This window comes from Oryctolagus cuniculus, chromosome 20 (genome assembly GCF_964237555.1).
Source record: "Oryctolagus cuniculus chromosome 20, mOryCun1.1, whole genome shotgun sequence".
Classification (NCBI taxonomy): domain Eukaryota; kingdom Metazoa; phylum Chordata; class Mammalia; order Lagomorpha; family Leporidae; genus Oryctolagus; species Oryctolagus cuniculus.
The window spans coordinates 45752648-45776962 of NC_091451.1; the positions used below are offsets into that span (position 1 = coordinate 45752648).

Below are 24315 nucleotides of genomic sequence, written 5' to 3' on the forward strand. Positions count from 1 at the left end.
GGTACTCTATTAGTTATCTTGGATCATGGAAAACATGATATCTGTCTTTTTGGGACTGGCTTATTTCACTATGCTTTCCAGTTGTGTCCATCTTGTTGCAAAAGACAGAGTTTCCTTTTTTTTTTTTTTAAACAGCTGAGTAGTATTCCATAGTGTGTGTATACCATAATTTCTTATCCAGTCAACAGTTGATAGACATTTGGGTTGATTCTCTATCTTAGCTGTTGTGAATTGTGCTGCAGTGAACGTGGGGGTAGAGGTACTCTTTCAGATGCTGATTTCTTTTGGTTTGGGTAGATTCCCAGGAGTGGGATGGCCGTATATGATAGGTCTATATTCAGATTTCTGAGGTGTATCTATACTGTCTTCCAAAGTGCTGTACCAGTTTACATTCCCCCCAACAGTAGATTAGGGTACCTTTTCCTCTACATCCCCACCAGCATTTGTTGTTTGTTGATTTTTGTATGAGAGCCATTCTTTTTTTCTTTTTCTTTTTTGCCAGGCAGAGTTAGACAGTGAGAGACAGAAAGGTCTTCATTTACCATTGGTTCACTCCTCTAATGGCCGCCATGGCCGGTGCTGTGCTGATCCAAAGCCAGGAGCCGGGTACTTCCTCCTGGTCTCCCATGCGGGTGCAGGGACACAAGCACTTGGGCCACCCTCCGCTGCCCTCCTGGGCCACAGCAGAGAGCTGGACTGGAAGAGGAGCAACTGGGACAAGAACCCGGCGCCCAAACTGGGACTAGAACTCTAGGTGCCGGTGCTGCAGGCGGAGGCTTAGCCAGGTGAGCCACCGCGCCAGCCTGAGAGCCATTCTAACTGGAGTGAGGTGAAACCTTATTGTGCTTTTGATTTGCATTTCCCTGATGGCGAGTGATCCTGAGCATTTTTTCAAGTGTCTATTGGCCATTTGCATTTCTTCTCTTGAAAACTACCTGTTCAAGTTCTTTGCCCATTTCTTAACTGTATTTGTTTTGTTATTGTTGAGTTTCTTGAACTCTGTAAATTCTGAATGCTAACCCTTCATCAGTTGCAGTTTGCAAATATCTTTTAATTTTAACCACTAATTCTTTCTTCCTCACATTCCTTTTATTTCACTGGCAAAAATTGAGGTATTTAGAGGAAAACTAATACAGGCTGCCACCTACTGACATCTGTGCTTCATCTTATGCCGTCTCTGTTTTTGTTCCTAGCTAGGACCAACCCTTCTGCATGTCAGTCTACCCATATGTTTCTGTCTGCTTAAAGATATCTCTCCAAAATGAATCTTAATGAAGAATGGGGTGGGAGAGGGAGCAGGAGGTGGGATGGTTTGTGGGTGGGAGGGTGATTATGGGGAGGAAGAACCACTATAATCCAAAAGTTGTACTTTCGAAAATTAGATTTATTCAATAAAATTTTTCTATTAAAAAAAGAATGGAAAAAAAAGATATCATTCCAGTAATTCATCCTTCATTTCCAACATCAGATTTTTCTTCTGTTGTATCAGTCTCATCAACATATAAATAAATAGGTGGTTTTTTTTAATTGAAGTTCTTTATTTTATGTAGATAGCTGGCATGACTTTCATAGTGCTGATGTCTTGGAGAACCCATTCAAGGAGGATGACTTAGTCCAGCTTACTGAGGCTGATATCCTTCGCACACTGATGGAAGCGCTGGCGGCACATTTAGGCCTGTATTTCCTGACCAGACTGTGCCGGTTGAGCAGATGTGATAGGAGTGGGAACTCTGGCCAAGCTTTCACGGGTGGTTCCAGCAGAGCTGCTGGTGGCCCATCTTTCTTTCAGAAGTGCAATGAGGCAAAAAGGTAAATAGTTGTGTGTGTGTGTGTGTGTGTTTTAAGATTTTATTTATTTGAAAGGCCGAGAGGTGCAGAGGCAGAGAGGGAGAGAGAGAGGTCTTCCATCCCCAGATGACTGCAACGGCCAGAGCTGTGCTGATCTGAAGCCAGGAGCCAGGAGCTTCCTCAGGGTCTTCCACATGGGTGCAGGGGCCCAAGGGCTCGGGCCGTCTTCCATTGCTTTCCCAGGCCATTACAGAGAGCTGGATAGCAAGTGGAGCAGCCAGAATTCGAACCAGCGCCCATCTGGGATGCCGGCACTGCAGGCAGTGGCTTTACCCGCTACACCACAGCACCGGCCCCTCCTAGTCTTTCATGGCAGTGGCAGGGGCCCAAGCACTTGAGTCATCCCTTCCTGCACATTCACAGGAAGTTGGATCAGAAGCGGAGTAGCTGGGACTGGAACAGCACTAGTGTGGAATGCGGGCATCCTAAGCAGTAGCTTAACCGGCACTGCAGGTTCACCCTTCTCTTGTTCTCTTGAGCACATTGCATTCCAGCTTCACTCACTGTGCTCTTACAGAAACACGTTTAGGGTCACCAGCGTGATCTGTGTTGCTAAGTCCAGTGGTCAGTTTGCAGTCCTCTTGTTTGACAGTCACCACCCCCAGAGACACATGAAAGGGGTTTAAAGAGTTCATGGAAAATTGCATTATCTTTTTAACATTTATTTATTTGAGAGGTAGAGGGAGGGAGAGCAAGTGCTGGGCCATCCACTGATGCACTCCCCAAATGCCTGCAGTGGCTGGTCGCAGGGCCCTGTGGAAGCTGAGAACCAGGAGCTCAGTCAGAGCTTCTTCCATGGGGGTGGCAGGAACCTGATTACCTGAGTCACCACCACTGGCTTCCCACGTCCATACCGGCCGGAAGGAGGCAGAATTGGTCTTCAGACCCAGGTACTCTGATGCGTGGTCCTGGGCGTCGCAGTGCTAGGCTAAACGCACTCCCACGTGTCGCTGTTTGACCCGCGGGAACATGCTTCCGCCCAGGGCCTCCGTGCTCCTTCCTGGTGCTTTCTTCTTGCCTCCCCTCCCGCCTCCCTCAAAAAATCTGTATTTATTTTCTCATCTGCATTGAAGTGTCAGTTTCTCAGACTCCTCCGTGGTCAGTCTTGAGATTTCAGCTACATCCTTGACGTTTCCCGTTTGTCCTGCTCGTTTTATTTTTTTCTTTTTTGAATCTATTGTCCAGCATACTTCCTTATTTATTTTCTTTATTGTAATTTGGAGGGTACACTCTGAGGTGAGGTATTTTTTTTTAAAAGATGTATTTATTTACTTGGAAGGCAGAGTTACAGAGAAGCAGAGGCAGAGAGCTTTCTTCTGCTAGTTCACTCCCCAAATAGCTGCAACACCCAGAGCTGGACCCATCTGAAGCCAGAAGTTTCTTTTAGGTCTCCCACCTGGGTGCAGGGGTCCAAGGGCTTAGGCCATCCTCTGCTGCTTTCCCAGGCCATAGCAGAGAGCTGGATGGGAAGTGGAGCAGCCAGGACTTGAGCTGGCGCCCATCTGGGATGCCGGCACTGCAGGCAGTGGCTTTACCCGCTATGCCACAGCACTGACCCTGAGAGGATGTTTTTGATATTGTCTTTTATCCCTCCATCTTCTAGAAAAGTGTTTGATGAAAATTTGGCTCTTGATAACTTTGTTTTCTTAAAACTATGGGGAGGCAGTGGGTATTTCGGCTAGTGATCAAGACACCCACGTCCCACATGGGCGTACTTGGGCTCACATCCCTGCTCTGCTTGTCTCTAGCTTTCTGCTGATGCAGACCCTTAGTGGGAGGCAGTAGTGATGCTTCAAGAAACTGGGTCCCTGCCACTGGTTAGAGTTCCGGTTCTTGGCTTTGTGAGCATTTGGGAAGTGAACCAGGAGATAGATGGGAGCTCTTTCTTTTTGTTTATCTCCTCTCTCTTTGTCTCAAAGATATAGAAATTAAAATAAGTAAAAGTTTGACCCAAGAACTGTTGAAAATATAAATTATTGGCCTGCAGTTGTCAGCAATGAATCCCTTTATTGATTTACAAGTACCTCTTATAGATAACCATGGATGAGCTGATAACAGTTTTGAAGACTTCATGCCAGCCTTCTTACTTTCTACTTCCTTGTGTAAGTGTCTGTTAGAACCAGCATTGTACAGAGAGCATGATGCTATTTAGTGTTCATGACAATACTACAGTATAAATGATGCCATCCCCATTGTACAGACCACAGAAGTGAGGTTGGAAGAGCTTAAAAGCTTGCTTGGGGTCTCTAGGGCTAAGTGGTAGAACCCGGCTTGGGGCAGCTTAATTCAGATCCTGTCTTTTTGACCATTGGTAAATTTATATCCCACCTGCTGCATGTAGAGATGTCCTCTTTGTGTCATACAGGAAGTGAGGATCTCAGGCAGATCATTTAACCTTTGAAGTCAGTGAGTACCTTTTTTTTTTTTTTTTTTTTTTTAAAGATTTATTTATTTGGAAGACAGAGGAGAGACAGAGTCTCCATCTTCTGGTTCACTCCTTAAATGGTCGTGACAGGCTGGGCTGGGCCAGGTTGAAGCCAGGAGCCAAGAGCTTCTTCCAGGTGTTTCACGTGGGTGGAGGAGCCCAGGCACTTGGGCCATCTTCTGTTGCTTTCTTAGGCACATTGACAGGGGCCTGGATTGGAAATGGAGCAGCTGGGACTTGAACCCATACCCATATGGGATGCTGGCACTGCAGGTCATGGCTTAAGACGCTATGCCACAACATTGGCCCCCGAGTACCCACTTCTACATTGTCCACCTAACATGTCCACAGATATCCATGAGGGAGTATTCCTTTGTTTTCTCTAGTTACATTTGTAGTTCTTATAGCATTTTTTAAAAAAGATTTATTTATTTGAAAGAGTTACAGAGAGAGAGAGAGAGAGAGAAAGAGAAAGGTCTTCCATCTGCTGGTTCACTCCCCAACTGGCTGCAACGGCCAGAGCTGTGCCGATACGAAGCCAGGAGCATATTCTGGATCTACCACATGGGTGCAGGTGCCCAAGGACTTGGGCCATCTTCCACTGCTTGCCCAGGCCATAGCAGAGAGCTGGATTGGAAGTGGAGCAGCCAGGACTGGAACCGGTGCCCATATGGGATGCCGGCGCTGCAGGCAATGGCTTTACCTGCTACGCCACAGCACTGGTCCCTCTTACAGCTTTTAAACACTGAAAAAAATATTCAAGTTTAAAATAATTGTCCTCTCTATGATTTGGATTATGCGCTTCTTTTTCTCCAAATGTCAGTACTTTAAAAAATAAAAAGGAAGATTGCCTTGGAAAAATAGTAAAAACATGCAGCTCTCCCCCAGATTACAGAGTTATAATGTTGATGGGTTTGTGCCTTGTTTTCAAGCCCGTTTGACAGATTCGCTACATCAGAAAACAGACGGTTGTGTAACAGTTCTGGGAGGAGCAGCACACATGCAGGTAGCCGAGTTCCTTGTCAGGCAGGTGCAGAAGCTGTTGGGGAAGGCTCGGGAAAGAGGTTCTCATGGAGGCTGTCTGGGACGTGCAGGGAGGGAAATCCCAGTGGATTTTATTGGGAATGGTATTAGTCAGTATTCTACCTTCATAGGATTGTCTTCTATCCAAGTTTTGGATGTGAGTCTCTTGGGATTCTTTGCTTGCAGTTGCCACTGTACTGCTAATGGCTGTATCCATGGGAACATAAGTGGGATGACATAAGTTCATAACTTGTTGCTAGGCAGATCTAGTTCATAATGTCTTAAAATTTTCTCATTAGAAATGTGTTTGGATATTTAACCTTTTGCAGGGGATGATAACTAAAGAATATGAATATTCATATTTTAAATGGAAAAGAATTAGTTGAAGTAGCTGTGTTGAAGTGATTTGCTGTACTAGGCTTAAAGGTCCATGTTTGGGGGCCGGTATTGTGGCATAGTGGGTTAAGCTACTGCCTGTGACGCTGCGAGTTTTGGCTGCTGTATTTCTGATCCAGCTCCCTGCTAGTGACCTGGGAAAAGCTTCGAAAGATGAGCCATGTGGGAGACCTGGAGGAAGCTCTTGGCTCTTAGCTTGGCCTGGCCCAGCCTGGGCTGTTGCAGCCATCTGGGGAATGAACCAATAGATAGAGGATTTCTCTCTCTCTTGTTTCTCTATCTGACATTCAAACAAATAAGTCTTTTAAAAACCAGCTGGTACTGTGGCATAGTGGGTTAAGGCTCTGCCGACCGTGCTGGCATCCCATGTGGATGCTGGTTCTAGTCCCAGATGCTCCACTTCTAGTCCAGCTCCCTGCTCATGCACCGGGAAAGCTGTGGCAGTTTTGTGTGTGGGGACTTGGGTGGCAGGGACCTGAGAACTTGGGCCATCCTCCATTTCTTTCCCCAGGCCATTAGCAGGAGCTGGATTGGAAGTGGAGTAGTGGGGACAAAAACCAGCACTGTATTGGATGCTGGTGTTGCAGGCAGCAGTTTAATCTACCACAATGCTGGCCCCGGTGATGTATGTCTTAGATACTCACAGTTCCGAAAGACCTTAAGGGCCAATGAAGGAGATTCAAATACCTGGCTTCTGTTTGGTTACAACTTTAATTTCTTTTAATAACTTTTTTTGAATAATATTATTGGTATCAAATAACTACATTTCAGAAATTATAAATTTTAACAAGATTTATTTATTTATTTACTTGAAAGGCAGAGTTACAGAGAAGCAGAGGGAGGGAGAGAGGGAGGGAGGGAGGGGTGTCTTCCATTTGCTGGTTCACTCCTCAAATTGCTGCAGAGGCCAGAGCTGGGCCCATCTGAAGCCAGGAGCTTCTTCTGGGTTTCCCATGTGGGTGCAGGGCCCCAAGGCCTTGGGCCATCTTCTGCTATTTTCCCAGGCCATAGCAGGAAGCTGGATCAGAAATGTAGCAGCTGGGACTTGAACCAGCACCCATATGGGATGTGGCATCGCAGGTGGTGGCTTAACCTGCTCCATCACAGTGCCAGCCCATCAGAAACTATAAATTAAAATGTCATTGGTTTCCTACCTGCATTGTCTGAGCCACACAGTCCCCTTCCCCCAAGATATCACCCTTTCTCCTTGTCTGATTATAATGTGAAGAATCATTTGAGTAGTTATTTAGTAATGGATATTTTTTATGGAATTTTTGGTGCCAGTTGCTATAAGTACTTTATGGAACAATTTTTGGAAGCGGTTATTATTAACTCCATTTTACTGTAAGGAAACAGTCCTAGAGATGCTAAGTAAGTTGCCCAGAGTTTGCTGTTTCTTGCCCTCCAGATTGTGTGTTCCTAGAGAGTAGGGGCTGTGTCTGCTTCGTTCTCTGTGTCTAGGATGTGCTCCAGGAGGTTTGAGTTCAAGGTCAGCTTCACAAAGACAGTGGTGCGCTCAGCTGTTGACTTTGAACTTGTGCAGCTGTGACTCAGCCTTCTCTTTCTAGAGAGGTCACGTGAGGAATTTGAGCAGCACTGACTGCTTATTTATCAGAGGAATCTTATTTCTGAATTTCATATAGGTAACATTCGACAGTAGTTGGCTTGTGATTTTATTTTATTTATTTATTTATTTATTTATTTTGACAGGCAGAGTGGACAGTGAGAGAGAGACAGAGAGAAAGGTCTTCCTTTGCCGTTGGTTCACCCTCCAATGGCCGCTGCGGCCAGCGCACCGAGCTGATCCGATGACAGGAGCCAGGAGCCAGGTACTTTTCCTGGTCTCCCATGGGGTGCAGGGCCCAAGCACCTGGGCCATCCTCCACTGCACTCCCTGGCCACAGCAGAGAGCTGGCCTGGAAGAGGGCCAACCGGGACAGAATCCGGCGCCCCAACCGGGACTAGAACCCGGTGTGCCGGCGCCACTAGGCAGAGGATTAGCCTAGTGAGCCACGGCGCCGGCCAGCTTGTGATTTTATAAGGCATAATATTTGGGGCCCAGAGTGTTAATATAGAAGTTGATACAGGTGTGACTCCATTCCATTAGTGTTACTCCAGCCCTGACTTTCCAGGGTCCCTTCAGTTTCTTAACCTAATAGAAGGAATAAGAACAGATGGAAAAAATCTAATAGAAGGAATAAATGCCCTTGTTTGCCAATATTAGCAAATGTTGGTGACTTGAAAGCCTATGGTTAGTGTAAGTTTTTAGTGTCACAGGTTTCTTGCCTTTATGGAACATAAAATTTTAGAGCTAGGCAATTGCAATTATTTATAATTATAATTTATAATTATTTATAATAATTGCAGTTATTGCAATTATTTGCTGAAAAGAAATTGAGGAACAGGTCATTTCAAAGGATCATTATCAGATGCAGTTCTTCATTTGTTAAGTGGGGATGATATCGGCCAGTGTCGCAGCTCACTATGCTAATCCTCCGCCTTGCGGCGCTGGCACACCGGGTTCTAGTCCCGGTCGGGGCGCTGGATTCTGTCCCGGTTGCCCCTCTTCCAGGCCAGCTCTCTGCTGTGGCCCAGGAGTGCAGTGGAGGATGGCCCAAGTGCTTGGGCCCTGCACCCCATGGGAGACCAGGAGAAGCACCTGGCTCCTGCCATCGGATCCGCGCGGTGCGCCGGCTGCAGCGCATTGGAGGGTGAACCAACGGCAAAGGAAGACCTTTCTCTCTGTCACTCTCACTGTCCACTCTGCCTGTCAAATAAATAAATAAATAAAATAAAAGTGGGGATGATATCATAGGGTTGATATGAGGATTGAGAGATTCTCTATGAAAGTTGGACCGATGATTCAGGGCTAAGAGTAATAAATTTTGTTACACACTTCATGTGTGCTGGCATAGTGTGGGCAGGAAGTGTTCTAAGACGGTATAGGTGGGTTTGGAGGATAGAGGAATGAAGACAGGAGGGCTGTTGACTTAAGTTTTCTAAATGTGATGGATAGTGGAGGCTGACTAAGCATTAGAAATGGAAAAGAGGTTATTTGAACAACCCAGTAGAGCTAGCAGGAAAGAAGGGAGGCTTGAAAGTCTGAGTAATGGGGTACTTACACGCAGTGCAGCAGTCTGGAGAGGTCACTGATATTTTGAAAATAGATTGTCCAGGGCGTAGTAATTAAGTCAGAAGCAGATTGCTGCCGCGGAACCTCAGTTGCTGTGGAAGTGGTAACCTCCTACTTCACCCTCCAGGGCCCGCTGGGCTTCCATTGGAGAACTTGGATCTCCAGATTGGACTTCATTCCAGCTGCCCAGCAACCACACCTGCACTGTCATTGCACTGACAGATGGAGTGGGAGCCAGAGGGAGCCCAGGTTTGGAGGGGGAGGATGGACAGGACTGGACAAACAGTGAACTGGGAAAGTAAGTAGAGTAAGTGGAAGTTTGCAGATTGAATGGGGAGACACCTAGGGATGTCCCAGAAGTCTGCAGCTGGTTGATACCCTCCTGGCAGATCAGAAAATTCTTCTTTAGAAGAAAACTAGGCTAGATGTGAAGGTGATGATGGTAGAGTGTCACCCTGCCTTCCAATCAGTGATCATGGCGGTTGATGCTGTTACTATTTTCTTAAAATAACAGCAGTCATTTCACTAAAGCCCACATTTTCTGTTGGTGAGGATTTAGGGAGGGTTCAGCGGGGCAGCTCTGGCCTGGGTTTCCCTGGTGGAGGTTTTGGTCACAGCAGCTAGAGCACTGGTTCAGCCGGCAGGGCAGCGGCTGTGATGGTCTAGCCTCTTCCTGCCGTCATCTCGGCAGACTCCCCTGTGTGCTTACAGCCGTCTCCGGGTGCTCATGCTGCAGTTCACAGCTCAGGGGCCAGCGTCGCAAGAGAACTGAGTGTAGGCTGTGCACCTGTTAGGACCTTGCCCCATGGGGCGTCACTTCTGCCAGTCCCAAGTCAGCTCAGCTCCCAGGTGAAGGAACGGGAACTCATCTCTGAGTCACGCTGTAGGGGCAACATGTGGGATGGAAATGTTGTTGTGATCATTTTTGGAGAATACATCTCCTACAGCTTTCAGTTTGATCCCTGTAATTAATGCTCCTCCTACATGCAAATTACACCCACAGCCCCTCCCCCACCCCACATCATGGCATTAGCTAAAAGGTTGTTATCCTGGCCCCTAAATCAGGCCCAGCTGAAGTACCTCAGTTCTGTCCAGGTCCAAACCCAGGTGAGCTGGAGACCGCAGTGGTCTGCCCCTCCTCCGGTTGACAAGGTGGGACAGGCCTAGGATCACTGCTGTAGAAAGCACGAGGCACAGGTGACCTGTTGCTGAAGTTCACCTGGGCGCTTGTGGCAGTTTCCCCGTTGCTGGAAGCATTCTGCAAGATGCCTGGCTCTGCTCTGTGTTGAGATTTGTTTTGCTTTCTGATTCACTCTTTCCAAAGAAAGTGTTAGTTTATACCCAGACACAGCAAACATGCTAAAGAGTTTTCTTAACCTGTAGGCTTCATGATCATAGTATCTGGGGAGGAAAAAACCTCTTCATTCATTTTGCAGTGTTTTTGTGGCTGAGATCAGACTGGTACAGGTCTGTTTTATTTGTAGATGCCCGTTGGTGAGCCTTTGGTCAGAGCTGTACTTACGGGTGGGTCTCCTGTGATGCCCTTCCCAAGAGCCCCTTGGGGCTCTGCTTTTGGGGGGGCATCTCTCGGGAAGTCTGGTTAGTGGTGAGGGTCTGCACAGGAGATTCGGGGTCCTCAGAAGGCTCGTGGGCCATCTATAGCTTTCCTGAGGTTTTCGAGGTCTTAACAGCTGTGGTTTGGATTTGATCCCGAGATGTTGACGCATTTTGCCCTTTGTAGGGGTTGGAGACAAGAAGTGGTTTTATTTTTGAACCCAGTAAGTCCTGTTTCCCAGCTCATCTCCGTTCTTCCAGTTTCAAACCACCAGTGTGGGAGAGCCGATGTACTGCACTGTTGCGTGGAGTTTTCAGTGACTAGAGGATTTAGGGTGCTAGCTACATGTCTGCTGTTCGTGTTCCTGCAAGTCTCATTTCTAGCCCTTTGTAGCAGAGATCTCCTTTGCTCTAGTGCACAGTGATAGTTTGTTTTCCATTGATGTTTTACTCAGCATTTCCCTCGTCGTGAGGACTTTTTAGCTTTTTCTAAAAGCCTCTGTAGGCCGGCGCTGCGGCTCACTAGGCTAATCCTCCACCTGCGGCGCCGGCACCCCGGGTTCTAGTCCCGGTCGGGGCACCAGATTCTGTCCCTGTTGCCCCTCTTCCAGGCCAGCTCTCTGCTGTGGCCAGGGAGTGCAGTGGAGGATGGCCCAGGTGCTTGGGTCCTGCACCCCATGGGAGACCAGGAGAAGCACCTGGCTCCTGCCTTTGGATCAGCGCAGTACGCTGGCTGCAGCGCACCAGCCGTGGCGGCCATTGGAGGGTGAACCAACGGCAAAGGAAGACCTTTCTCTCTGTTTCTCTTTCTCACTGTCCACTCTGCCTGTAAGAAAAAAAAAAAAAAAAAAAGCCTCTGTAGAGCCTTCTAGCTCCACCTGCCACCCAGCGCCTACCATGGGCTCTAGATTTTCCTGTAGCAGCATCTCCCTTCAAGGTGCCAAAATCTCTTCTGTTCTCTCTTGCTGTCTGAAAAATGACCCCAGTAATTTAGTGACTTGAAACAATTTCATGGTTTTTGTAGGCTGGCATTTGGGGAGCAAATTCTGTGTGCTGGCAGAGCTGTGCCTGTGAAGTTGTGTGTGTGACCTGGCGCCAGCTCTTCACGGCACGTGGCTGCTTCTGTTGTGGGCGGTGTCTCAGGAGAACCAGGCAGAACCCCTTTCACCTTTCTGGCTTCGTCTTGGAAGTCATAGCATGTCACTTGTGCCGCTGACTGGGGCCTGGGAAACCGAAAGTGTCACTTGGCTGCAGTGTAAGAAGACCATGTTGGGTGGCAGGCTTTGGAAGCTGCGGTCTTCCACGGCGCTGGCTGAAAGAGTTAGAGCCCTGTCTGGTTACCTGTGGGGAAGTCCTGCCATGGAAGTCCCATTTGTGCACATTATCAAAACTCTATTTTTAGCTAGTACTTCCTCAGCTAGGAGTGAACAGTCACTGACTGTGACACATGGAGAAGTCTAAGACTCTGATACAAACAGATGAAAAGAAACAGGAAGTACAGAAGGAAAGTTCAGATTTAAAAACAAAGAAAGCTTAAAGAGCTAAGAGAAGACACACAACAAAAAATAGGAATCCATTCAGAGAATAAGTGATCTTGGAAAATACAGCATCCAGGAAGCATTTCAATTGAAGACTAAAAATCTTCCAGGAAGTAGTAGGCAAATACAGACTTGGGGGGAAAAAAAGCCATGATTGGATCTTTGAGAAATAATGCTTGAGGTGATAGAAAGAAATATGAAAATGTGAATGAGGACTGTGTGCTGTGTGGTAATAAATAACTTAATTTTCTGTATGTGTGGCACTGGGATTATATAGGGGAAGATGCATATTAATGAATCTGTTTCTTAATTTTTCAGGTATGTGTGTGTATAAATACCCTGTATGTAGAGGGAGAAGGCGTGTACAGGACAGACTTGTGGCATAATGTTAACAATTGAAACAAGAAGGGAATACTTGAGGATCAGGTCAGGATGTTGTGGATGGCAGGATCTAGGTTCTTGTCTCTGATGCAAGAAAGAATTCAAGGATGAGACACAGGTAAAGGTCATTGTTATCCAGGTGAAAGTATACCTTGAGAGGGAGTATGGGCATGTATGCACCCAGTGGGGTTCGAGGCCAGCTCTTTATATGATCTAGAGGCAGTTGGGTGGTGTCTGAGATGGAGCTTAAATGAAAATTCATAGTAGGTGGTTTTTGGGGTGGGGTTTGAATACTCCCTTTCCTTGCCCCTCTTTGGAATTCTTTGAGGTGTCATGGTGTCAGATGGATGATGGGTGTAGGACTATCAGCCATGGTAACTGTATTACAATGATACTGCTATCAACTGTAGGTCATTTTGGGAACACAGTCAGCAGTCACATTGGTTATGCTGGCACTTGTAGTGAGCAGCATAGAAGCCACAATTTTTTCCAAGATCTGATGACCTCGGCTCCCCTGTGCTACCTACATACCTGTATCCGGGAGTTCTAGCAACTGAATTATTAGGTGTTTCAAAGAAAGAAAGAAAGGAGAAAGCTGAGAAGAAACAATATTTGATATTTTAAGATTTCCTAGAAGTGAATGATCTGTATCTTTAGATTGAATAGACCTACTGAGGATCCAGACAAAATGAATGATGGAAAAAACTGATTGGCACATCTCAGTGAGATTCAAGAATTGTGAAAGTAGAAGATCTCACAGTCTTGCAGAGAGGGAAATGGAACACCTCAGAACTGTAGGGCATTGCTTCCGCTCGGGGTTCTGTGCTGGTGTGGTTGAGGAGAAAGGCATCTCAGACATGTGGCCTCTTTTTGTTTTTTTTTGCCTTTTTTTTAGGGGTGACAGTGGCTAGTCTGCTCCCTCTGTGTACGCATATTTTTTTTTCCCATGGACCATTCAGAGATAAGTTGAGATACAATGCTCTGTTTTTTCCCTGAGCTTTTTGCTTTTTAATTTTTTTGAATAGTGGCTTTATTGAGAGTTAAAAATTATTATGTAACTTACAAATTCATCCATTTTAAATGTGCAGTTTTGTGATTTTTAGCATATTCATCCAGTGTACAACCATTACTGTTTCTGTGTTAGATGTTTTTGCTATGGCTGAAGAATGCCCCGGAGCCACTAGCCGTCTCTTCCTTGCTGATGCCAACCTGTCTGTGTTGTGTGTGGATTTGCCCTTCTGGACTTTTTGTCTAAGTGAGGTCATCTGATACGTGGTGGTGATCGGCTCCGCTCACTTAGCACGCTGCTTTCCAGATTGATCATGGCAACAGCCTGGGCCAGCCCTGTTGCTGTCTGGTGCTCAGTGCTCTGCCGGTGCTGAGACGCTCCACGTCTGTCTCCTCGTCGTTTGGTGACCTGCCATGTCACAGTGCTGCCCCACACGTCTGAGTGGGTGTTGTGGTGTAGTGGGTACAGCTGCTGCCTGCAGCACCAGCATCCTACATGGGCGCTGGTTTGAGCCCTGGCTGCTCTGCTTCCAGTCCAGCGGCCTGCTAATACGGGTGGGAAGGCCGTGGAATATGGCCCACATCCTTGGCCCTTTCCACACGAGTGGCCGCCGTGAAGCTCCTGGCGTCAGCCTGGCCTGGCTCCAGTGTTGTGGCTTTCTGGGGAGTGAACCGGTACATGGCTGCTCTCTCTGTCTCTTCCTTTCTCTCTCTCTCTCTTTCTCTCTAACTCTTTAAAAATCTTAAAAAAATGTAACTTAAAAATATATCATGCCACAATAAAGCTTATTTTTTATTAGAAAAATTGTTATTTGAGAATTGATTCAGACAGAGTGGAAAATTCAGTAAAAAGCAAAACGTGGAATACAGGACCCAGTGAGGAAATAACTTTGGTTGTGTTTAAATGATCGTCATATGGTGGAACGGGCATTTGGTACAGCAGTTAAGTTGCCACTGGGATGCTTGCAAACCGTGTGAGAGCGCCGTGTTTGAGTGTCGGCTCTTCTGCTTCTGATCCTGCTTCTTGCTAGTGTGTGCCCAGGGAGGCAGCCAATGGTGGCTTAGGTGTTGGGTCCCTGACATCCCCATTGGCGATCCAAAGGGATCTGCACGGCCCAGCCCTGGCTGTGTGGGGATGTTTGAGGAATGAACCAGCTGATGGAAGATCTCTCTCTCTCTCTCTCTCATTCCTCCCTCCTTCTTTTCCTTCTCTATTTTAAGTGAAGTAAAAATAAATGAACTTAAAATTTGTGAATGCGAGCATGTTGGGTTATTGCTATGTGGTATGCATATAGACATAACTCTGCATGTGTGTATCCCCTTAAATCTGAAGCTGCAAACCCTGCTGAACAGAGCCTAAGACAGTGCCCAGTGCCGGGGCAGGCACAGAGCGAGGAAGCTGAAGCATCTGTGGAGCCCACGTGGGTTTCTGTGGAGAGTGGGAAGGGAGATCAGACCTCAAAGAAGTGCACCCAGTGAGCCATTCGACCTTTCTGATGGTGAACTTGCTCTCCAGGGTCCTTGATTTTTTGTTTTGTTTTTAATTTTTATTTAATGAATTTAAATTTCCAAAGCACAGCTTATGGATTACAATGGCTTCCCCCTCCCCATAACTTCCCTGCCACCCGCAACCCTCCCCTTTCCTGTTCCCTCTCGCTTTCCATTCACATCAAGATTCATTTTCAATTCTCTTTATATACAGAATATCAGTTTAGTATATAAGTAAGGATTTCAACAGTTTGCACCCACATAGAAACACAAAGTGAAAAATACTGTTTGAGTACTAGTTATAGCATTAAATCTCAATGTACAGCACACTAAGGACAAAGATCCTACATGAGGAGTAAGTGCACAGTGACTCCTGTTGTTGACTTAACAAATTGACACTCTTGTTTATGGCATCAGTAATCACCCTAGGCTCTTGTCATGAGCTGCCAAGGCTATGGAAGCCCCCTGAGTTCACTGACTCTGATCATATTTAGACAAGGCCATGGTCAAAGTGGAAGTTCTCTCCTCCCTTCAGAGAAAGGTACCTCCTTCTTTGATGGCCTGTTCTTTCCACTGGGATCTCACTCGTGGAGATCTTTCATTCAGGTCATTTCTTTTTCTTTTTCTTTCTTTCTTTCTTTTTTTTTTTTTTTTTTTTTTTTTTGCCAGAGTGTCTTGGCTTTCCATACCTGAAATACTCTCATGGGCTTTTCAGCTGGATCCGAATGCCTTAAGGGCTGATTCTGAGCCCAGAGTGCTATTTAGGACATCTGCCATTCTATGAGTCTGCTGTGTATCCCGCTTCTCATGTTGGATCGTTCTCTCCCTTTTTTATTCTGTCGGTTAGTATTAGCAGACACTAGTCTTGTTTATGTGATCTCTTTGGTTCTTAGTCCTATCATTATGATCAATTGTGAACAGAAATTGTTCACTTGGACTAGTGAGATGGCATTGGTACATGCCACCTTGATGGGATTGAATTGGAATCCCCTGGTATGTTTCTAACTCTACCATCTGGGGCAAGTCAGCTTGAGCATGTCCCAAATTGTACATCTCTTCCCTCTCTGATTCCCACTCTTAAATTTAACAGGAATCCTTTTTTCAGTTAAGTATTAACACTTAAGAATAACTGTATTAATTACAGAATTCAACTGATAGTATTAAGTAGAGCAAACAAAAAAAATACTAGGAGGGATAAAGTATTAAGTTGTTCATCAACAGTCAGGGCAAGGGCTGATCAAGTCACCATTTCTCATTGTGTCCATTTCACTTCAACAGGTTTCCTTTTTGGTTCACAGTTAGTTGTCACCGATCAGGGAGAACATATATTTGCCCCTTTGGCACTGGCTTATTTCACTCAGCATGATGTTTTCCAGATTCCTCCATTTTGTTGCAAAAGACCAGATTTCATTGTTTTTTACTGCTGTATAGTATTCTGTAGAGTACATATCCCATAATTTCTTTATCCAGTCTACTGTTGATGGGAATTTAGGTTGATTCCAGGTCTTAGCTATTGTGAATTGAGCTGCAATAAACATTAAGGTGCAGACCGCTTTTTTGTTTGCTAATTTAATTTCCTTTGGGTAAACAGAGTCCTTGATTTTATGGATGGGGAAACCAAGTCCCAAATATAAGTCAGCTTTAAAAAGTTCATGTAGGGACCAGCGCTGTGGTAAAGCCACTGCCGACATCCCATACGGGCGCCGGTTCGAGACCTGGCTGCTTCTCTTCTGATCCAGCTCTCTGCTGTGGCCTGGGAAAGCAGTGGAAGATGGCCCAAGTCCTTGGGCCCCTGCACCCATGTGGGAGACCCTGAGGAAGCTCCTGGCTCCTGGTTTTGGATTGGTGCAGCCCTTGCCATTGCGGCCAATTGAGGAGTGAACCAGTGCATGGAAGACCTCCCTCTCTGCCCCCTCTCCTTCTCCCTTTCTCTCGCTTTCTTTCTCTCTCTCTGCCTCTCCTCTTTCTGTGTAACTCTGACTTTCAAATAAATAAATCTTTAAAAATTTCATGTAAAATGAGTACCATGAAAAAAAACCTGCATGTATTTTTAAAATCTTTGTAACAGAATAAACATGTCTTAATTCAATTTCAATGAACTTTTTGAAATCCCCTCATACTTTTGAAATTTCTGATTTGTGCAAGAGGGTAAGTAATCTATGGTTGTCATGAGCAAAGGAATGCATATTTTGGTTATTAGGTTGTTTCCTCTCATTGCATTATGGGTGTTCTTTATAGCCTAGCTGATTCCCTCAGATATTTTAACACTATCAGGCTTATTTTAATTTTAATTGATTCCTCTCTTGAATGGCAGAGAGACAGAGAGGTCCTCCACTCGTCAGTTCACTCCCCAAATGCCTGCGACAGCTTGTGTTGGGTGAGGGTGAAGTCAGGAGTGCAGAACTCTAACCTGGCCCGCCATGTGGGCAGCAGAGATCACGTTAGTGGGAAGCTTGATTGGAAGTAAGGTAGCCAGAACTCTAAACAGACACCCTGATACAGGATGTGAGTGGCCCACGCAGTCCCTATCAGGCTTACTTTAGAGCTTCTTATCTTAGTGGTTAAATGTTGACAACTTGCTCTCTATTGCATGATCTAATCAACATCACCAGTAATGATGATATTAGACAGTGAGCCTTAAGATTGCTAGTACAATCCAGATATCTCAGTGAGAATGTCTCATTTTTAAATATATGTCATATTTATTAAAATATATGTCTCATTTTTAAAATTTTAGCACCAGATGAAACTTGGTTTGTTGTACAATGAATTGTTGATAGCAGTTAGAAGAAATGGACGATACCTTTGCTGTTAAGGAAGGATATAGAATTTAAAGTAGCTTGAGACTAGAGAAGTAGATTGATAAGAATGTCTGCAAAACAAGTAGGTCCCTTAATTATTAGAGAGCTCCTGGGTTAAATTTCTTGAAGCTGAGGGTTGCTGAGTTTATCCTCAGACTTTTTTATTTTTAAAGATTTATCTCTATCTATCTATGTATTTCAAAGGCAGAGTTAGAAAGGAGAGACACAGAGAAAGAGAAATCTTCCATCTACTGGTTCACTCCCCAAATGGACGCAACAGCTATGACTAGGCCAGACTGAAGCCAGGATCAGGAGCTTCTTCTGGGTCTCCCATGTGAATGCAGGGACCCAAGCACTTGGACTGTCTTCTACTGCTTTCCCAGGAGCGTTAGCGGAGAGATGGATCAGAAGTGGAACAGCTGGGGCTTGAACCGGTGCCAGTGCTACAGGCCGCAGCCTTAACCGCTACGCCACAGGACTGTGCCCTGTCTTCAGGAGATTCAGCATGAGGCTGGATGGGTAGGGGCTGCTAGGGCTGCTTTAGACAATAATGTTGTACCCGAGTCTTTCAACAGCATGTTTGTGATTGTCTCCTGTGTGCCAGATCTTTGCTTTCTGTTTGAATATGCTGTTTTGTTAATCTTTGTGAAGAAGGAACAGTTTCCTCCTTTTAACAGAAAACAGGCCAGAGGAGAGATTAGAGAACTCTTGTTCTGTCTATGCAGAGCTGGGATTCCAACCAATGACTGTTAGGCCAAGGCAAATAAATGTTGTGTTAAAGAATGAGCTGTGAGGGGCTGGTGCTGGACATAGTGGGTGGAGCTGCCACCTGCAGTGCTGGTATCCCACATGGGCACCAGTTTGAGTTCCTGCTGCTCCACTTATCCTGCTCTCTGCTATGGCCTGGGAAAGCAGTGGAAGATGGCCCAGGTCCTTGGGCCCTGCATCCACGTGGGAGATAGGGAAGAGGCTCCTGGCTCCTGGCTTCGAATTGCCTCAGCTCTGGCCATTGCTGCTGTTTGGGGAATGAACCAGCAGATGGAGGACCTCCTTCCCTCCCTCCCTCCCTCCCTCCTTCCCTCCCTCCCTCCCTCCCTCCCTCTGTAGTCTCTCTGTAACTGTTTCAAATAAATAAAGATAAATCTTTAAAAAAAAGGCAGCACTGTGATACTACCTGGTGGGAAGGAATGCTGAGTGGCAGCACCTCTCCCTTCCTTGCCTTGTGTTGGCAGAGATGAGATTTTTTCAGACCGTTGCCTGATTCCTTTATCATCAAGCTCAATGTGATTTTCATTTCTTCCTTACGGTAAGCTTACCTGTCTGCTACTGTACAGTTCTCTTCAAGTATTGCACCATCCACACATCTCTACTTAAGTATTTTGTTATGGCCTTTCCTTTTTTTTAAGATTTATTTTATTTACTTGAAGGAAGGGTGACAGAGCGAGAGAGAGAGAGAGAGAGACAGACGGAAAGAGAATCTTCACCCACTGGTTTACTGCCCCAGTGGCTGCAATGGCTGGGGTTCTGCCTGGTCAGAACCATGAGGCTGGGTTGCAGGGGTCAAGGCACTCGGGCCATCTTTAGCAGGGAGCTAGAGCAGAAGCAGAGCAGTGGGACTGGAACCCATGCTCTGATATGGGACACTGGCAAGCAAGTGGTGGCTTGGCTCACTGTGCCATGGCAGCCCTGTGTCCTTTCACTAAGACAGTAATTTGAGTGCAGATTCTCCAAGCTGCATTTCTCCTGTGTATTCTGTTTTTATCATATAGAGCCAGCCGGCAGCTGCGAATATTTTGGGGAGATACGTTTTCTATCTTCCAGTTGACAAAAACACTGCCATTGATAAATAATGAACACTTACAATGTACAACTATTCATATACATGGGGAGGGATGGGTCTGTGCAGGGTTTTAGAACATGGAGAAGAATTAAGTGAAAATATCAGCTGTTGAATTTTTAGTGCTATTCTTTAATAGTTCTTTTTTCCTCTATTTATTTATTTATTTGAAAGGCAGGGTTACACAGAGAGGGAGAGACAGATAGGTCTGTCATCTGCTGGTTCACTCCCCAAATGGCTGCAACAACCAGGGCTGGGCCAAACAGAAACCAGAAGCTAAGAGCTTCTTCCGGGTCTCCAACATGGGTGCAAAGGCCCAAGGACTTGGGCCATCTGCTGCTGCTTTCCCAGATGCACGAGCAGGGAGCTGAATCAGAAGTGGAGCAACCAGGACTGGAACCAGCACCCATATGAAATATCAGTGTTACAGGCAGTGGCTTTACCCACAATACCACAATGCCAGTCCCGAGACGTTGTGCTTTTTTTTTTTTTTTTTTTAAAGAAAACTTAAAGGAGTCAAACCAGCACCCATATGGGATGCTGATGTCACACCTGCAGCTTAACCTGCTGTGCCACAACACAAGTCCTCTTTAATAGTTCTTAAAAGGCCTGCGTCGGCTGGCGCCGCGGCTCAATAGGCTAATCCTCCGCCTGTGGCGCTGGCACCCCAGGTTCTAGTCCTGGTCGTTCTTCTTCCTGTCCAGCTCTCTGCTATGGCCGGGAGTGCAGTGGAGGGTGGCCCAGGTCCTTGGGCACTTGAACAATTGCACCTCTGTATGCAACACTGTGAACCTACAGATCTATATTCAACCTGGCTTATGAACCTAGTTTAAGAGACAAGTTCTTAGACATGACACCAGAAGTATAATCCCTAAGACTTTTTTAAAAGGAACATTATAACCATTTAACATTTTAAAATTCTTGCTCTGTGAGCCGGCGCCGTGGCTCAATAGGCTAATCCTCCACCTTGCGGCGCCGGCACACCGGGTTCTAGTCCCGGTCGGGACGCCGGATTCTGTCCCGGTTGCCCCTCTTCCAGGCCAGCTCTCTGCTATGGCCAGGGAGTGCAGTGGAGGATGGTCCAGGTGCTTGGGCCCTGCACCCCATGGGAGACCAGGAAAAGCACCTGGCTCCTGGCTCCTGCCAGGATCAGCGCGGTGCGCCGGCTGCAGCGGCGGCCATTGGAGGGTGAACCAGCGGCAAAAGGAAGACCTTTCTCTCTCTGTCTCTCTCTCTCACTGTCCACTCTGCCTATAAAAAAAAAAAAAAAAGAAAAAAAAAAAAGAAAAAAAAATTCTTGCTCTGTGAAATTTGCTATATGGAAACACTGAAGATTGTGAGAAATACTTGCAGTAGAAGATGGCCCAACTCCTTGGGCGCCTGAACCCATGTGGGAGACCGGGAAGAAGCTCCTGGCTTCTGGCTTCAGATCAGCATAGCTCCGGCCGTTTCAGCCTTTTGGGGAGTGAACTAGCAGATGGAAGACCTTTCTCTCTCTCTCTCTCTCTCTCTCTCTCTGTGTAACTCTTTCAAATAAATACATAAATCTTAAAAAAAAAAAAACACTTTTAAAAAAAAAGTTTTAAAAAGTTGTATTTATTTCAGAGGGAAAGAGAAATCTTCCATCCACGGAATCATTCTCTAAATTCCCACAAAAGTTGGTCTGGGCTAGCCTGAAGCTGGAGCAAGAAACTGAATTTGGATCTCGCAGATGAGTGGCAGGGACCCAGCTACCGAGTGTGTTAGCAGGAACTATACTTGTTTCTGGAACACAGGCATTGTGGCAAGAGATTGCGCCTTCCCAGCTGTGCCTTAACTGCTAGTCAATGTGCCTGCTGTAAAAGGGCATTTTTTAAGATTTATAATTGCTTATTTATTTGAAAGGCATGATGACAGAGGGGGAGACACAGAGATCTTCCATATGGTGGTTTATTCCCCAAATGCCCAAAGTGGCTGGGGCTGGACAAGACTGAAGCCAGGAGCCAGGAAATCCCTTGAGGTCCCCCATGTGCGTGACAGGAACCCAAGAACCTGAATCGGCACTAAGGTCTTCCAGAGTGGGTATGCATCAGCAAGAAGCTGGAACCAAGCATTCTCATTGGATGCAAGTGTTTGAAATGCCTGCCCTGGATCAAAGTTTGTCTGCTGTTTTTTTAAGACTTTCTTATTTATGGTTTTAATACTAGGAGTTTTTAGAACTATTTCTTAGAAATAGAGTGGCTACCAGTCCCTTCCCCCTTTCCTGTACATTGTTGACGAGCCCCTCCTCCAGACCCCCCCACCCGTGTTGACATCTCACCTCACCATTTTGTGCGTGTCAGACCCTGTTGCCATCTGGTAACTCAGCAGACTTTGTTCAGATTTACTAGTTTTCTCATTACTGTCCTTTAATGAAACATTTCCCCTGTTTTACGAGAGAGAGATCTTCCGTATGTTGATTCACTCCCCAAATTCCTGCAACAGCTGAGTCTGTTCCAGCTGAAGCCAGAGGCCCGCAACTCAGTCTGGACCTCCTCTGAGTGCAGCAGGGCCCAGCCAGGGTGCACACTGGCAGGGAGCGGGAATCTGAAGCAGAGCCAGGGCTGGAACAAAAGCAGTCTGAAATGGAAAGCAGATACCCAAACTGAGGTCAGGCAAGTGTCCTTTATTTCCCACCCAGGGTGCCATGTTGTCCTGCTTGCAGTGTCCCCCAGTCTCCTTTGATCCTGACACCTTCTCAGTCTTCCTGTTTTCTCTCACCTTGAGAATTTTGAGACCTTCTGGTCTAGTATTTTATAAAGATCCCTCAGTGTGTTTCGTGTGCTTCTCATGATTAGACTGGGATTGTGAGTTTTGGGAAGAATCCAGAGATGAAGAGTGTGTGTGCATGCTGGCGTCGAGTCTTAGCCCTTAGTTACCAGGACCCTCTCCATACTTTCGGTTTGGAAGAAGTTACTAAGATAAGCCCACACTCAAATGGGGAGAATTAAACTCCACTTCCTGGAAAGATGAATCCACATGGATTTTGGAAATTCTGCACAGAAGGTGCTTTTCCAGGAAATGTCTCTGTCCATTTCATTATTTGCTTGTTAGGCTTTTTTTTTTTTTTTTTTTTAACTTGTATTTGAAAGGCAGAGAGAGGGAGGTGGGGAGGAAGAGAAAGAGAAAGAACAAGAAGACATGTTCCCATCTGCTTGTTTACTCTCCAGATGCCCACAACAACTGGGTATGGGCCACAACAAAGCCAGGAGCTATGAACTCAATCCTGGTCTCCCTTGTGGGTTCCAGCAACCCAGCTACTTGGACCCTCACCTGCTGCTACCCAGAGTCCGCGTTAACAGGAAGTTGGAATCATGGAATCACCTTTTCCTTAAACAAGAGGTCTGGGATGAACGCAGTCAAACGTGGCCAAGGGGATTCTGGACTGGAGTCAGAGTGGGCTGTGGTAAAGATGAGTCCTTCACCCACATGGCCACAGCAAGACACATGTGTGTGGTTTCCTCACTTGCAAATTAAGCAGACTCCCTCTGTGAAGGTCTGTATCACTTCAGTCTTCTGAGTCAGTTTCTGGGGTTGCTTGGATTTCTCTTCTCTCTCTCCCTCTGTCTTTCTCTCTCCCTCTCTTCTCTCTTTCATTTGGTGGTGGGGAGAAATTTTTGCAAGGCAGTGTGGAGTAGCATCACATGGCTGGGCAGGGGGAGAGAATTCCTGCTGCCATTTATAGAACAGGCTAAGATCTGGAAATAGGAAAGAGACAGAACCTTGTGTAAGGACTTAATACGACCTGAACAAGCTGTGTGGGGGCTAGATCCTTGCTGGGGAATGTAGAAGAGAGCCACAGCTAGGAAGCATCTTCTAAAATGACACCCAGTTACTTTTCAGTGGCTTTTCTGCTTGTCTTGCCCAGTAGTCAACTGTTGGGTGAGCAGAGTGCCTGTTGTGTGTCAGGGCGTTCAGCTAAGCGCCTTATTCAGATCATCTTATTTGATTCTGTCACTGGGAGCTTGAAGCTATTTTTAACCACCTGTTCTAGGTGAGAACATAGGGCTGTCCCTAGTTTTCAGTGTCTGCAACTTCGCAGGTGCAGATCTAGAGTTCTGTGCCTCAGACGCATCTCAGCGGCCTCACCCGTGACATTCAGAACACAGCTCTGAAGACTGTGGTTCACAGTGTGAGTGAGTGGAAAGTGGTTTCTTAGTATGCAAATGTGAATGGATACTTTTTCATGGATTAGGATAAGTTTTTCATATTGTATAATAAAATTAACTTTTAAGTCTGTTCTATATCAAGAAGAAAATAGACATGCCCTTTCTGTGACTAGTAAGACATTGGCAGCACTTGATTTCTGCTGTCATTATTGTGTAATTTTACCAGATGCACATACAAGCTCAGACACGTGTTTCCTTCATACCATGTGACTTGCAGTGTTATGCATTGGTCCAGTTTGGTTTTAAAAAGTGTAAAATTGTGCATCAGTAATACAGTGGGGGCTGGTGCTGTGGCATGGCCATCTGTAGAGCCAGCATGCCATATGGATGCTGGTTAGAGTCCTGGCTGCTCCACTTCCGATCTAGCTCCCTGCTAATGCACCTGGGAAAGCAGTGGAAGGTGTCCCAAGTCCTTGGGTCCCTGTAGCTATGTGGGAGACCTGGATGAACCTCCTGGCTCCTGGTTTTTGCCTGGGCCAGCCCTGGTTGCTGGCCTGGAGTGAACCAGTGGATGCAAGATCTCACTCTCTCCCTCCCACCTCTCTCCCTCTCTGTAATTCTGATTTTCAAATAAATAAATCTTGAAAAACATACTTCAAAGCTCTTTTTCAAAGAGATGAAGTACTATAAAGAGAAACTGTGGGAGTAGAAATTTAATAAACTCAAAGGTCTAGATTAGTGACAGAAAAGTCGGTT

General features: G+C 46.0%; 1 protein-coding gene across 2 annotated transcripts in view; it reads left to right on the top strand.

Annotated features, from left to right (window-relative positions):
- The window catches only part of RCOR1 (REST corepressor 1), a 100807-nt gene that overhangs the window by 26441 nt on the left and 50051 nt on the right, over positions 1–24315 (top strand). Inside the window, exon 1 of one of the 2 annotated variants that reach the window (XM_070065422.1) lies at positions 8933–9123. The exons of the other annotated variant lie outside the window; for it this stretch is intronic. Coding sequence (XP_069921523.1) covers positions 9048–9123 — 76 coding nt within the window. The 5' untranslated portion in view covers positions 8933–9047. Of the gene's footprint in view, positions 1–8932; positions 9124–24315 lie in introns of those variants that run through there. 2 annotated transcript variants of the gene reach the window in all.